The sequence below is a fragment of the Chrysochloris asiatica genome, unplaced genomic scaffold (assembly GCF_000296735.1).
Source record: "Chrysochloris asiatica unplaced genomic scaffold, ChrAsi1.0 scaffold00132, whole genome shotgun sequence".
In the NCBI taxonomy this organism is placed as follows: Eukaryota; Metazoa; Chordata; class Mammalia; order Afrosoricida; family Chrysochloridae; genus Chrysochloris; species Chrysochloris asiatica.
The window spans coordinates 380316-396252 of record NW_006408650.1 but is presented as its reverse complement, the minus strand read 5'-3'; the positions used below and the strand labels follow the sequence as shown (position 1 = coordinate 396252).

At 46.8% G+C, this 15937-nt stretch overlaps 1 protein-coding gene across 1 annotated transcript in view; it reads left to right on the top strand.

The window, feature by feature from the left end:
• The window catches only part of TBCD (tubulin folding cofactor D), a 199870-nt gene that overhangs the window by 154909 nt on the left and 29024 nt on the right, over positions 1-15937 (top strand). Inside the window, exons 21-24 of the mRNA XM_006869613.1 lie at positions 1765-1825; positions 3391-3413; positions 5907-5938; positions 15801-15863. Coding sequence (XP_006869675.1) covers positions 1765-1825; positions 3391-3413; positions 5907-5938; positions 15801-15863 — 179 coding nt within the window. The remainder of the gene's footprint in view (positions 1-1764; positions 1826-3390; positions 3414-5906; positions 5939-15800; positions 15864-15937) is intronic.

The window sequence follows — 15937 nt, the reverse complement described above, 5'->3', positions numbered from 1 at the left end:
CAAGATCCATAGGACATGAGCAATGATATCCCTCATTCCACAGCCTCTTCTGAATCCAGCTTGAACCTCTGGAAGTTCTCTGTCAATGTATGATTGTAGCCATTTCTGTATTACCTTTAGCAAAACTTTACTTGCATAAGATATCAAAGAGATTGTCTGATGATTTCCGCATTCCGTTGGGTCACCTCTCTTTGGAATGGGCACAAATATAGATCTCTTCCAATCAGTTGGCCAAATAGTTGTCTTCCAAATTTCTTGGTAGAGATGAGTGAGTGCCTCCTGTGCCTTTCTTGAAAGATTTCCATTTGTAGTCCATCAATTCCTGGTGCCTTGTTCTTTGCCAATTCCTTCAATGCACTTTGGACTTCCTCCCTAAGTATTATTGGCTCTTGATCATATGCTACCGCTTGAAATGGTTGAACATTAGCCATTTCCTTTTGGTACAGTGACTCTGTGTATTCCTTCCATCTTCTCTTGATGCTTTCTGCATCAGTCAGTAATTTGCCCAGAGAATCTTTCAATAACGAAAGTCGAGGCTTTGAATTTTTTTCTTCAGTTCCCCCAGCTTGAGAAATGCTGAGCGTGTTCTTCCTTTTTGGTTTTCTGAGTCCAGATCTTTGCACATTAGTCGTTGTTGTTAAGTGCCGTGGAGTCGGTTCCGACTCATAGTGACCCTGCGCAGGGTTTCCAAGGCTGTAAATCTTTACAGGAGCAGAACACCTCATCTTTCTCCCGCGGAACCACTGGTAGTTTTGATCTGCCGACCTTGAGGTTAGCAGCCCGATTCGTAACCACTACCATTAGTCATTAGGGTAATACAAATTAAAACCACAGTGAGATACCACTTCACACTCCATAGAATGTGTACTATCAAAAAAACAGAAAGATTAGCAAGTGTTAGGAAGGCTGTGGAGAAAACTGAACCCTTGTACAGTGCTGGTAGAAATGGGAACTGGTGCAGCTACTTTGGAAAACTGGCAATTCCTGAAATGATTAAACATGGAAGTACCCTGAGACCCAGTATTCCCACTTGTAGGTCTACGCCTCCAAGAACTGAAGCCACACAGCTGCACTGAAGCGTGTTCATCAGTGTCCATGGCAGCATGATGCACAGTTGCCAAAGGGGGCAGCAATGTAGTCCCATGAAGCCATATTGTCGTTAGGCGCCATTGAGCTGGTTCCCATTCATGTGACACTATGTAGTAGATAACGCGGCTTTCTTGGCCGTGGTCTTTACAGATGCAGATAACCAGGTCTTTTCTTCAACAGAGTCACCAGGTAGGTTTGAACCTCCAGCTTTTGGGGTGGCAGCCGAGTGCTCAGCTGTTGTGGCACTTGTGCACTTTGGTGTGTCCACACACAGCCTGAGGAAGAATGCATTGCTACCCATGTGGCCTAGTGGAGAAGTCTTGAAGTCGTGATGGGAAGGAAACCAGATGTAGGAGTGGGTCTGCTGGATTACTGCTGTGCATGTCCCAGCGGCCTTCTGTGAGGCTGAGCTTCGGATCTGCTCCGACGGGCTCTGTAGGACTCGGGCACTGGTCACAAACAGGCTGCGTGAGTTGACACTGTCTGGAGTGTGTCCTCAAGCCTGCCCCCTAGCCAACGTGCACCACCTTAATCTCCAGTCAGAAATGGGAAAAGGCAGCTGCGGTGTACTGAACTAGTAGGATCTGATCGAGACTTGGTCTCTGTGCTGTGAGCTAGGGATCTGAGTTCTCTGTGCAAACAGCTCAGGTGCTGTCTGTCATTTGAATTCTGCAGGCCTGTCACAGACTACCTGAACGAAAAGACCCTGGAGGGGTTGAAGCAGATTCATCAGCAGGTTCGTATGTACCCACTCCAGCCTGTGCTGTCCTTAGATATTTTGGGTTTGCTTTTCAGCAGTCTCAGCTTTGTTACTACAGGAAATTAGACTTCCTTTCAGAGCACACATAGCAACTTTCAGGTCTTCTATGTGGTGCTTGAGTTGGGATTAAAAGCTCTGAGTGTATCCTATCTTTTCCCTACTACATCTTACAAAAGTAGGAGCAAATAGCCAGTATCATTGTACTCTCCAGTTTGACAAAAAAGTGTGAAGGTGTCCAGTACACTCCCACCCAGAGCCTGTGTCTCACTGTGTTTGATGAAGAGGATCCAATGGTGAGAATCTGCTTGACTCTGTGCTCATATCGCCACATTGTGTCATGAGTTCCAAGTGTCCCCTGTACTCCAAATGTAGCCAGACTGGAGACCCACATCAGAAAACCCATCCTTAAGATGATGTTACTCTTGACCAATTCTCAGTACCTCAAGGCTTCAGTTGGATTTTCTAGAGAAACAAAACCAGTGAGACATATTGGTGTATATATAAGGGGACCCCAACAAATTTGTGGAAAATCTCCATTACCTTTTAATTCCATTTTTACACAGACTTCTTTGTACATATACATATAGATCAAGGGAATGGTTCACACAATTGTAGGGACTGGCAAGTTCCAAATCTGTAGGTCAGGTAGCAAGCTACAGACTTCTACTAGCTCATGGGATTGGGAAGGCAGGTGAATCTAAAGTCTGCAGGTTAGACAGCAGGCCGGAGACTTCTATAGGCTTATGTCTCATGGTCTGGAGGTCAGGCACCGAGAAGAGTGCAGGGTCAAGAGAGGGAGAGAGAGAGCAAGTCCTGTCAGAATATCCAAGAACCCTGCCTTTTCAACTGACTGTTGGTCACATCAGATCATATCATGGACAGTGATTACACTCACGACACTTCACCATCCCATCACCAGTCCATCATCCGACCCCACTATCCCATCGTCACCCCGTCATGCCATCCCACCCCACCCCTCTAGCATACAATGACAACCGCATACAGTGCCACCTTCAGTTCTGGCCAAATCAGTGAGACTCATAGCTGAGCCAAGTGGACCCAGAATGAAGCATCACATACTTTATAGAGCTGGTGTGAGAATTCAAGGGTTTAGTGGAGTCAAACATTCGGTAAAACTTGGTACGTTATGGTGATGATGACACCATCATCTGTGATCTGCCTGTAAGTACTTGAAAGAGCTCCAGCACAACCCCGCTGACTGCATGAGTGTTGTACCTGAGCAGCTGAGTAGGGGACAGGTAGGAATCAGCCCCTGGCCAAGTGGCAGGCCCATCTGGCTCCCCTCACTGCTGTGTGGTCCACCTTGCCCCTGTTGTGCCTTGTCATACTGTCTCTGCCTGTCCCATCCAGGGTTCTTGGGAATCTCACTGCGGAGAGCTCTCCATGGTGCTGGCAGGCCCATCCTGGGACCAGCAGGCTCTGCCCTTGCCTGGGTGCTTGTAAAAATTTATTGTGTGTGTATTGTGTTATTTAAACAATCAAAATGACTGAATAACTGACTGCCAATTATTTATTTGTAGCTTTATGATCATCAGTTATACAGGTAAGCTTTAACAAAACTGAAGTTCTTGTGTTTTGTGTCTTGCTAAAAAAAAAGCCTGTAAAAGAGTAGTTGTGTGGTGGGCTCGTTTCTGATTCATCCCGACAGTTGCCTGGCCCGTGTTTATCTTACTCCAGTAGTCACTTTAATTCCATACTCAGAGGTGTGAAGGCCTAGCTGAGTGGGTGTTGTAAGCTTTATTGGGTTCTGCCGACATAGCTAATGAAATTTGGTCATTCAAGTGCACACACAGTTTGACCTCTGTCAACAACACACATGTAGCAACAGTCTCACCACCAAGAGTTTCCCTCTTCCTGCCCTTCTGCATTATCCCCCCAGACCCTGGCCTGCTCTCTGTCTCTGGATTTGCCTGTTCCAGGCAGTTAGTTAAAGTGGAGCCAGACAGCGGGAGTCTCGTGAGTCTAGGTTTTCCCACTCAGCCTAAGGTGTCTGAGCTTCATTATGCTGTTGTGTGTGTTCATCATTTGTTCCTTTTATTGCTGTATAGTCTTCCATAGAGTGCATGCCCCTCAGTTAAGCAACTTTCTAAATAATGCTGTGAACACTGGCCTCTAAGTCTTGAGCAGATGTATGTTTTCATGTTCCTGAGTAAATGTCTGAGGGAAGGTGTGGTATAGCTAAGTTACAGAGTAAATGTGTGGTTTTACCAAAGTGCGTGCGCCATCTTGCACTCACACCTGTGGTAGGTGAGTGCTCTCTGCACTTGGTGTGTCAGTCTACGCCCCGTGTGGCCGTGCGCAGCCTAGTAGGGTGCAGAGGCAGCTTGGGGTTGCTTTGGTCCATGGTCCCCCATGGTCCTGATGGTGAGCAGCATTCTCTGTGTGCCAGTTGGCTATTCCTCTGCTTTCCTGGGTGAAGTGTCCACTCTTAGTCCACATGAGACTGTTGTGTTGTCTGCCTTCTTATTGAACCACCAGGGTCCTCGTGCACTTGTATTTTGGATCTGAGGCCTGGGGCTCCCCAGTGTCTGTTCTTGGCCTGTGGCTGGCCACTTCACTCGCTTGCATGCCCTTCGGTGGAGCTTTGTGTGGGGTGGTCTCAGTGTTCTTTATTTCTGGCATTCATTTTATCTGCAAACTCCCCCCACCCCCTCCCCCAACTTCCCCTAGCTTTACTTGAAAGCCTCAGTGCTGCTCCCAGGCTTCCCCACCCTCCCCACCCAGGCCCACATTCCAGGGCACCCAGGGACTTGTTCCAGGGCCTTGTTCCAGGGCACCCAGGGGCTCGTTCTAGGGCACCCAGGGGCTCGTTCCAGGGCACCCAGGGGCACGTTCCAGGGCACCCAGCCCAACAGGTCCCCTCTAGAGGTCATAGCACACACTTTGCTGCCAGGGCTGCAGACCTTTGATTTGGGGTTCTCTCTGGTGTCCAGGTGTCTGAGGCAGGTGTGATTTCTATCTTCTTAGCAGTTGGGGCCCTGCTGTCCTGGCTTCTGACCTCAGTGCACATGGCTCAGTATGGACAGCCAGGCAAACCTCAGGCCTGGTGCCCTGATTAGCCTGGTCTTTATCTTTTTAAAAGTTTTTACTGTGAATTTGAGTGATAGTTTACAGGGCTGATTATCAGTTTTGCATCCAACCTGTCATATTTTGTTTCATTGCAATGATTACAATCCCCTCCATGCACCATCGGTTAACAGTATTTGCCTCTATTCCTTTTTTTTTTTTTAATATACACAAAACACATAGAAAATATATATTCATTTAAATGACCAAAGGGCACATTTTGCAAGCCCGCCTCCTGCCCGCCGGCACACAGCCTTTCTCATCCTTGGGTCCTCAGCTGCTATGTCTCTGCTTCCGTGTCTGCTGTCGCTGCTTTTCTGGTTAGGATCCTATGCTCCAACCCTGCTCTTCCCTCTTAATGGGCCTGGGATGAAAGATGAACTACTCCCCCCTTTTTGTTTCACATCTTCTCCCTTTACAGTTGTGGCCATCTCAGGTAGTCATGACACCAGTTACTCACTATTAACCCAAAGAATCCTGTCTCCATCCTCCCCCACCCCCTTCCACCAGACCTAGCTGAATAAGAGGAAGACTATTCAGTGGGGATTCTACTGTACACCCCTCGTTCTGAAACGAAGTGTGCTCTTGAAAACTTGTAAGCCAGCCACTTCATGCCTTTATATTATTGCCCCCCATTTTGGGTAGCCAGTGTCTAAGTTGCCCATCCCTATCAAGCCTGGTCTTTAACATGTGGGTCAGTGATGTGGTCATGTGACATGGTAAATCCATTAAGGTGGTTGTGCCTGGTGCAAACTGCAAACAGAATCATCCCAATTATGGACAGAGAGGATCAAGAAAGTAGTTATATCACTTAATTATTTTTCATTTCCTTTCACAGAAAACAATGCATTCTTTTAGTAGCAAGTTCAGGTCCTGAGCATTCAGCAGTGTTTGGAGTTCCCATGTACTGTCTGATGAGGCTGTTTTCTATAATCAGACAGTCTGACCTGAGTGTCCTCTTTGTTTTTAGGGGTCTAGGAGGAGAACTCATGAGACAAGCAGGTAAGTGTGGCCAACGGAAGCGGCCAGTTACAAGACTGTCCTTTTATTCTGACCGTCAAAGATGAAACATAGGCTGAGGGCATTGACTTCAGTGTTTGATTCTGCAGAGCTTCCTGCAAATGTGACCTTTTGCAGAACAAACCTAGTGATTTTCTGTGATGTTAGCACCTGGCTGGAGCACGTGAACCCAGGAAACTCAAACCAGCTGCTCCCGTGGGACTTCCATCCACTTAGTTCCCTGACTTCTGGTCATAGCTCCACCCACACTGAGCATCACAGGGCTGACTCGGGCCAGGCAGCGGATGGAGCTAAGGGTGTCCCGTGTTCCGTGTGTCCCTTCCACACAGTGTTTAGAGTCAGCCTAACAGTGGGGCACAGACTGACTTCTCAGGTTCTGTGAGAGTGGTAGGCGCATGTCTAGACTTCTGAAGTGGGTCCAGCTAACCTACGTGAAGACCCATATAGCAGGTCTTCCAGGTCCTTGGGAGATTCTGTTTGCATAATTGAAAGGTTGACAGTTTGAACCCACCCAGCAGCACCACGGAAGAAAGGCCTGGCTGTTTGCTCCGTAAAGATTGAAGTTGTTGCCACCGAGTTGTTTCTGACTCATGGGGACGAGCTGTGTCCCAGAGTAGCCTCTTGTCCTGTGGTGTTGCTGGGTGGGCTTGAACCTTCACACACAGTGGTGGGGGTGCCGTAGAGTCGGTTCGCACTCAGAGCGACCCTGCAAAGGGTTTCCGAGGCTGTGAATCATTACGGGAGCAGAGAGCCTCATCTTTCTCCTGCAGAATGGCTGACCTTGAGGTCCTTACATAAAGGTCACAGCCAAGTGTGCACGTGTGTGGCACCATGAGTCAGAGCTGGCTGAGGGCAGTGAGTTCGTGTTTTTGTTGTTTTTTGTTTTTTTAATCTAGTGTCCAGGTGTCCCTGGGTGGTGGAAACAGTTAAATGCTCAACTCTTTCCACCACCCAGGGACATCTGAACCTGCCCAGAGGTGCCTTGGAAGAAACGTCTGGCAGTGTGCATCTAGAGTTCAACCATGAACACAGCTCTGCCTTCACACACATGGGCTTGCTGTGAGTGGAGTCAACTCAGCAGCAACCGGTTGGTTTGATCCATCCTCCCTGAATGTTAACCACAGCTGGGAGGCACGGGAGGGAAACTGACCTCCTTGGAGAGCCCTTTGCCCAGGGCATAAGGTAGCATGGGCCACAGGAAGTGTCGGTCTGGCTAGGGTAGCTGAGAGCCGCAGGAGCTGGTCAGCGCCTGTCCCTCATGGAGGAGGACAGGAAGATGGTCCAGAGCTGACAGGCCATTCCCACTAGCTGTTGGTGTGTTCTGTCCACATGTCCACTCTCCGCCTCTGGGTGTCTCACCACCAAGACCTGAGGGCTGGCCTCCTGTGAACTGGCGGTGCTGACGGTCTCAGTGTCAGAGGAGTGTCCTGTGTGTTTGACACCTTAGCTGGAAAGTCAGCCCTGGAAACATGAACGGGTCTGTCAGTGGACATGGGGCAGCAGAGTGCCCTCTGGTCACTGTCAGTATGTAGCTTTCTGAACATGGATGTGGCCTGCCCATGTGTGAACCATCTGTGGGCTTGGGGAGTGTGGGTGGGTGCCACAGAAAACCACCACCACCGGAAAGGAGGAATGAAACGCCCCTGTAGCTAGCAGGGCCTCTGCTGACTCTTAGGGGCGCTTTCAGTCCCAGTTATCTTATATGTCCATGTTTTGTGAAGTCAGCATTGTATTCTGTATACTGTTTGTCAGTATATTTGTAATAGCTTTCCATGCCAATTAGACCAACTTCCTGTGGTTTTTACTGGCAACGGAGTACCATCACTTAGCTGTGCTGTGATTTATTGGATCCGTTTTGAAAATTGGTCCTTCTAGAGTTGTCAACCGTGCATTGCGGTCAGAATCATGAACTTAATGCAGGGAGAAAGGGCATCTTCTCCAGGTGGGGAGTGGCTGGCATCAGTGTATGTGGTCAGGAGCACTGCTGGCCAGCTGGCCTCAGGAAGCCCTCACATCCCCTGGCAGTGGTGTGTAGGCCGTGGCTGAGCGGTCCTTGGGGTACCCAGTCTGCCACTGTGACAGAACTGTACCCTGTTACCCGCTGAACCTGTGGGGGCAAAGTGTCCATGTTCACCCACTTCTGCCAGCACCCCGGTCCGTGTGGCTTACAGATGGCGGGGGCAGGGGGACCAGTGAGGCCACGCTGCTTTCCTCCACAGTGTGCTTCCTCTGACTGAGACTGCTGTCCAGACAGGTGGTGTCCTGTGTCATTCTCCTCATGGCTGAGTGCCCCATGGTCACCCTGCACTTACGAGGTATTCTGCCCCAAGTGGCTGGTGGCTACAGCGGTGCCCTGGAGACTCCTTCCTATAAACGTGGGGTTTTCACATTCTTGTTGGCTTTTTCCTTCATATGAAATTATCTTCCTTTGCAATTTTATTTAAGTGTAAAACCCAAACCAAACAGAGTGTGGAGTGGACTCGGACTTGTGTGTATCAGTAGAACTGCATTCCGTAGAGTTTTCATCGATTCAGTGTTTAGAAATTGTTCGCCAGAACTTTCATTCACGGTACCTCTGGGTAGTTAGACCCATACAGCCTAACGTGTAACATTTTCACCACAATGGACTCTGTTTCATTATAAAGAATTCGCATAGGCTGTGGCCACGCTACCCTGAATGTACCTGATCTGGTCAAAAAGTTACAGTTCTCCAAAGTCTCAGCTGCACACCCCAAATCCCAAATTCATATTTCTCCAAAGTCAGTCATCTCTTTCAATGTTTCTAGCAGTCTTTCTCTTATTTGCTTCCATATTTGTAAGTTCTGTGAGTCCTGGTGTGGCACAGTAGGATAAGCACTGGACCGTAAAGTCATTTGAATTGCTAGGTCAGCAGTTCAAACTCCCCAGCCGTTCTTCGGAAACCCTATACAGGGTCACTATGAGTCGGAACCAGTTTGACGGCAGTTAACAACAACAACATGTGTGTGCAGGAGTCTTGGTGTCGGCAGCTGCTTCTCAGAATCTCTGTACAGCTGTGAGTTGGAGCTGACTCGATGGCACTTAACAACAGCACCGATCCTTGGTGTCTCTGGTTTTAGGTGTGTTGTTATAAATGAGACAAGACTAAAATTCTTTGAGCATGAAAACTCTAATAGACACATAGACCACACGTGGGCAGAATGCCATGGACACGTGCCAGCAGGCATGTGATTCAAGCTGAAACTCTTGTGTGTATTTGTCCCCTTTGGTGATATAGATGTGGGAACTTATGTGTGTATTTACCCCTTTGATAGTACAGATATGTCAGCTAAATGTCATCAAGAGAGTCATAGGTGGCACCTGAGCAACAGATGCCCAGAGAGGCACCCAGTCAAGAATTGCAGGTTTCTTTGGGAGGTCCTCTCACGTTACGTAACAGCAATTGCTCAAGACTTGGGAATCTTCCCAGACTCCTTTGTTCACATATTAAATAACAAGTTGGCGTTGGCAATGAATATGAACACAAGTTTGTATGCCGCACAGAATAAGGATGATATTGTTGTGAACATCCTTAACTGAACCCTTATCAAATCAGTCTACCTAAAGGTATTTTAGGGTGCAGATCTGCAGCTTTTTGCCCATATGGAGGGTGGGGCATCCCCTTTCTCTCCTTTTAAAAACTTCTTTAGCTAATTATGAAGATTTATGTTTCTAAAGACAAGCTCTTACACTGCACTTCTTAGATTTATTAGCACAGAAGCCCATAGAGCTCAACATTACTAGGAGTTGGAGGAAGCAGCCCCATCTCTCCTCATCCTCCATCACTCACCTCTCCTCATCTTCCATCATCCACCTCTCCTCATCCCCCATCATCCACCTCTCCTCATCCCCCATCATCCGCCTCTCCTCATCCTCCATCACTCACCTCTCCTCATCTTCCATCATCCACCTCTCCTTATCCCCCATCATCCACCTCTCCTCATCCTCCATCACTTACCTCCTCATCTTCCATCATCCACCTCTCCTCATCCCCCATCATCCACCTCTCCTCATCCCCCATCATCTACCTCTCCTCATCCTCCATCACTTACCTCTCCTCATCCGTTCACCAATGCTCCACATTTCTCCATCTTCTAGCCATCACCCCCTTTTCACACATCCTATTGTCCTGTCTTTTGATTTTGCAAGTCTATTAAATGACACAAGACATTATTTTTGTTTTGTGTAATTAAAATTAACTTAGATTTACCCATATTTTACCTTGTTTTCTGTTTTTTTGTTTCTCTGTCTTTCTGATTTTTCAAGGGGATCTATTTCTGTTTGGTTTTATGCCCAAAGATCAGTCTTTAGCATTTTATATAGTTTATGTTTGCTGGTGATAAATTCTGTTTATTTGTCTTAAAGTGTACTTTATTAACCTTCAGTCTTAAAGGACATATTTTGCTTGGCATAGAACTCCAGGTTGATAATTTATTGATTAATTTATATATATAAGAGATTTTTTTCCACTTTTGTTTAAAAGTTATATGCCAGTCTACTGATTAGTCTGTTAAAAGTTGTCTGTTACTTTTTTCTGGTTTTTAAAAAAGATTGTGTTTTTCTCTTTGGTTTTCAAGATTCTGGAGTATAGTTCTTCTATAGTCTGTAGTTGGATATTTTCTTTCCTGTTAGTGTTAGAGAAATGAGCCATTATCTTTAGAAATACTGCTCTTCTCCTATTTTCTCCTCCGTCTACTTCTGTGACTCCAATTCTCCCTAAATTGTTGTTGTTAGGTGCTATCGAGTTGACACCAACTCCTAACACAACAGAACAAAACACTGCCCGGTCCTTGGCCAACCTCACAATCATTGCTGCTACCACTGTGCCAGTCCATCTCATTGGGGTCTTCGTCTTTCTCTCTGAGCCTCCACTTTACTGAACATGATGTCCTTCTCCAGGGACTGGTCCCTTCGGACAATATGTCTGAAGTATGAGAGACGAAGCCTGGCCATCCTGGCGTCACCATCTCAATTTAATCATGTCATTTGTGTTCTGTAATTTCCATGGTTTCTGTCTCTGTACTTCAGTTGGGAGAGTGTCTTTGAGCTGTCTTCCATATCATTAATTCTCTCTTCAGCTCTTTCTAAATTGTTGTTAGGTACCATTGAGCTCCTTTCTACTCACAGTGACCCTGTGCACAACAGAATGAAACACTGCCATGTTCTGCCCCAGCCTCAGTATTGTTGATCTGCTGTTAACCCTATCAATTGAATTCTTAATTAGGGGTTTTATCTTCTCATCAACATTTGTTTGTTTATTTTTAATGGTTTACAAGGTTGACAGGGTCAGTGGTACTGATAGTATCAATAGTTTCCGTGTCTTTATCTTAATATTAAATAATTGTTTTCACCTTCTTGAACATGCTAAACACATTTTAAAATCTGTGTCTAGTAATATTATTTAGAGCTTCTGTGGTTTTGTTTCCAAAGTTCTGGATATTATATATGTAAAGTTGTAGAAATATGAGGAGGTTTTAAAAAGTTTGTGGACAAATAGAATTGAAAGAGAATGGAATTTTGACCAATCATATAAAAAGAGAATCACGTTTGGTGGAACAGAGGGCCGGGAGAATGAAGGAAGCCCCTCCATAGGAGGGTGGACACAGTAGCCTCAATAGTGGTCTCAGGCTTACCAACAACTAAACAGATGGTACACACCCTCAAACGTCAGCTCCTGAAGAGTCTGAACAGATTAGACAATTAACAACAAAAATGGTGAAATCTGTAAAAGAAACAAAAATACTGGAATTTCCCTCCAACTTTTAGAAACCTCCTCCTACTTTGAGGCCTAGGGACGTTCTCCGATTCCAGAGACACTTGACACTGGCTTCTGGTGGAGGTGGGGTTGCTGCCAGTCAGGACCACCTGATCAATTTCAGGATGAGAAAGGATCGGTGTGCTATCATTCAGCTGAGCTGCCTGCGAACACATTTCTAGGCTGTGGCTCCTGGCCTCAGAACCCATTGTGAGGATGTGTTTGTCCAGTAGTATAGGACCTCTTAGCATCCTAGGGTTTGAAGGGCCTCATTTGAGATCACAGATGTACTTTGTCCTCTCCCATTTCTGTTTGTAACTCCTTATTTTCATGAAAGTTTCCCAGTGGCTTTAAGCAGGTGTTTGCTTTTAATTTCGCCCATCTTTTTTTTAATTTTTTTAAATGGTGTCTTAACTTCAGAGTTGGCCAATTTGCCTCATTTGTTACTTAAAAAAAAAACTTTTATATTCAATAATTATAGACTTACAGGAAATTGTCAAATTATAGACGCCTGTGTATCCAGCTTCCTTCAGTGGTGACGTCTTAAATACTCATACAGTGTCAAAGCCAGAAAACTGACTTTGGGACCACCGCAGACCTCATGCAGTTTCATCAGGCTTTGCAGGCATTCGTGTGCATGGGGTCCTGACCGCCACCTGAGGGGACACAGCTGCCCCATCTGCCATCACTATTAGGGAACTCCACCATGCTGGTTCTCGATACTCACACCCATCATGCCCCTGTCCCCACCGCATTCTGTCATTTAGAGGGTGTGATTGAAGTGAATTCTTAGGGTACGTAACCCTCTGAGGTGGCCTTTCTCATGAACACTGTGCCCTGGGTCCATGTAGGTTGTTCAAGTACTATTGTACATTTTTCATTCCATTGTTTGGTTGTACCTGAGTTTGTTTTAGACTTCACTCATGAAAAGACATTTGAGCTTTTTCCAATCATGAATAAGGTTGCCAAGAACATTAGTGAACAATTTTTGTATGAACATAACTTTTCATTTCTCTCAGATCCGTGCCTGAGTCCACCCTGAGTCATACTGTAAGTGTGCGCTTAGTTTTCTGAGAAGCTGCCCGACTTTCCAGGGTGACTGGACCTCTGGACGTCCCACACACAGGCCACGTGAGACACCTTGGCCAGCTTCCTCCCAGCACTGGGTGTCATCGCAGCCTTTTGTATTTACCGTTTGGACAGGCGTGTACTAGTGTCTCCTAGTATTTTGTGTTTACCACTTGGACAGATGTGTATTAGTGTCTCCTAGTATTTTGTGTTTACTGTTTGGACAGGTGTGTACTAGTGTCCCCTAGTATTTTGTGTTTACTGTTTTGACAGGCGTGTAGTAGTGTCCCCTAGTATTTTGTGTTTACTGTTTGGACAGGCGTGTACTAGTGTCCCCTAGTGTTTTGCATTGTGTTGACGTTAGACGTCTTGGCATGTCCTTGCTTTTGTCTTGCATGTAAAATTTACGTGCAGGCCAAGTCTCTTAAGAAAACTACTTTTAACAGCAGTGTTGCCATGCATTTTCCAGTCTTTAAAACACTGTTGTTCAGTATAGAGTGGCATTTTCTTAGGAGCAGACAGATTAAGCCATAAAATAACATCTGGAATATTCCAATGTAATCATATGTAGGGGAATTTGACATCAAACAAGTTATTTCTGGTGTGGTGCCGTAGGATAAGCACTAGACTACAAATCCCAGGGTTGGAGGTTCAAACTCACCAGCTGCTCCTCGGAAACCCTATACAGAGTCAATATGAGTTGAGACCAACTCTATGGCACTTAACAGTAAGTTAACCCCAAGGTTGGTTGTTTAAACGCACCAGTCCCTTCTCAGGGTCGCTATGAGTCAGAATTGATTAAACGGCACTTACAAACAACTATATCTGTACCTCACACATGTAGAAAGATAAATTTTGGATGAATTCAAAGTTGTTATAAAATTAAAATTAAAAATCTCCAAAGGAATTTTAGGAGATACTTAGGGATAATGTAGGCTCCTAAAATAACATCTTCATTTGGGAATTTAAAATATTATATAAAAATAAAAAGACACAGGGTAATGAGCGCTGTATGACCAGTCTTGTAGGATCTGTTCACCCTAAGGGTCCCAACTCTAGAGTACTGTAAAGAAAGCTCCCAAATAGCATGTCCTTACTGTCTCGGTCTGGCAAGGCCCTTTTCCGATGCTACATGACCTTACAGTGTTAACAACAGTTCCAACAGCTAGAAATATGCCCAGCTGTTATGCTTGTCTGTATAAATATTAAAACTTTGTTATGGAGGATTATGTCCCGTATGGAGTCGTTGGTGGCACAGTGACCAAGTGCCTGAATGTTAACCAAAAGGTCGGCACTTTGAACCCAGCAGCTGCTCTGAGGGAGGAAGCACCTGGCATCTGTTCCCATGACGGTGACAGTCCAGGGACCCTTGGGGAGCAGTTCGACTCTTGTCTTATAGGCTCCTTGTGAGTCAGAATCAACTCAGAAACACACAACACCTACAACGTCCACGGATTCCCTGGGTGTTGCCAAAGGGTGCTGGTTTGAAGCCACCACCCGGAAGCCACCCGTGACGATGACAGCCTTGGAGACCCCCTGGAGCAGGTCCACTCTGTGTTGGCCTTGGTACGGCAGCAGTTGACAGTGTTCCGTATGTTGTATACGAACAGTCAGCTGACAAAATGCAGATTTAGAGAGAATCATACTCCAGTTGAAGGATCACAAAGTCAGTCGTGGTAGCAAAGACTCCTTAAAACTGCCAATAGAGAAATAGTAAAGAGAGATCCAGGCATTCCACACACGAGCAAACCCAGTGAGGATAGGTCCTCTCCCTGTAATCAGGGAGATGTAAATCTAGTAACAATGGCAGAACAATCTTTAGCTTCCAAATTGTTACGAGACTCGTGTGGCCAGAGATGGATGAGGGGCCTCCCTGGTGAACTAGGAACTGTTAGTCTTTCTAGATTGCCATCTGGTTACTATCTGTTAGGACTAAACTGCCTATGGCCCCCTGTCCAGCAGCCCCACGGCTAGAAACCTGGACCCCAGTGGCCAATGATGGGCAGTGTGTATACTGCATGGGTGTTGGCTGACACCATGCTTTCAGTTCCTAACCACTGGACACATACTGACCAGACCAGTATGAACACCTGACAGTGAGAGGTGTGCACTGTGCCTGGGCGTCCACTGTCCAGTGGGCCTGGGCAGGGCCATGTTTCTGGTCATGGACAGTGTGGCTATGAGCTACGAGGAGCGGTGGCGGGATCCTTTAGGCTGTTTCAGTGCTCATGTGACACTGGTGACTACATGTCAGCCGCATTGACGAGGGTGCTGCTGTACCACTCAGACAGAGCCACCAACTAGGAGGACAACTTCGTCTGCTGCTGTAGCGTGACCTGTGAGCGTGGGAGTGGCCAGCTCTGCCTGTGCTCACAGGAAGAGTATCTGGGACGTGTGGGCAGCATGTTAGGGAGGGAGGATGCTGAGTGTGAGCAGAGTGGCTGTAATCGTGGACTCCCATTCGTCCACTGAGGAGGGTCAGCTGGAGCCCACACTCACCCTGCTGTTGAGGGCAGTTGTGTATCAGCTCTCACGGTCGTAGTTGTTTTCTGTGGGGTGGGCTGGCCTGCGTAACCGTGTCCATTGGAGCCCTGCCTGTGGAAGTTTCCTTATTTAATAAGTCGTCAACACTGCCATCCAGCTGGGGAGGAATGTGCCAGAACTTTCAGCACTGCTGCTGAGCCCTGGCCCAGCCCCTCAAAGCGGCTAGCTTGGTCATCTGCACCCCAGGAGTGCACACAGCAGCGAAGGAGGTTTGCAGGAGGTTAGAAGCAGTCACAAGCCAGGGGTCTACGATGCTCAGGATCTTCTGCCGTAGCTGCTCCAGGTCTGCATGCAGTGTGTGCCTCGAGGCCTCTCAGTTCAGGGGACAGCTGGTGCCCAGGTGGTTAGGGACATCCTGGGTCAAGGCACAAAGCTGAGGTCTGAGGCCGGTGAGGTCCACCTCCTGCCTCCCATAGCGGGGTGCACTTGGAAGATAACACTGTTTATCCTTCCCCCTAGTGTGCATTCTGATAGAAAACCTGTCGCTTTCCAAAATGCCATTTAAAGGCGATGCCCTAATTGGTAAGTACTTTTTCTTGAATGACCCACTTTGAATCAGATGTGAAAGTGAATGTTAAAGTGTATTAACAATGGTG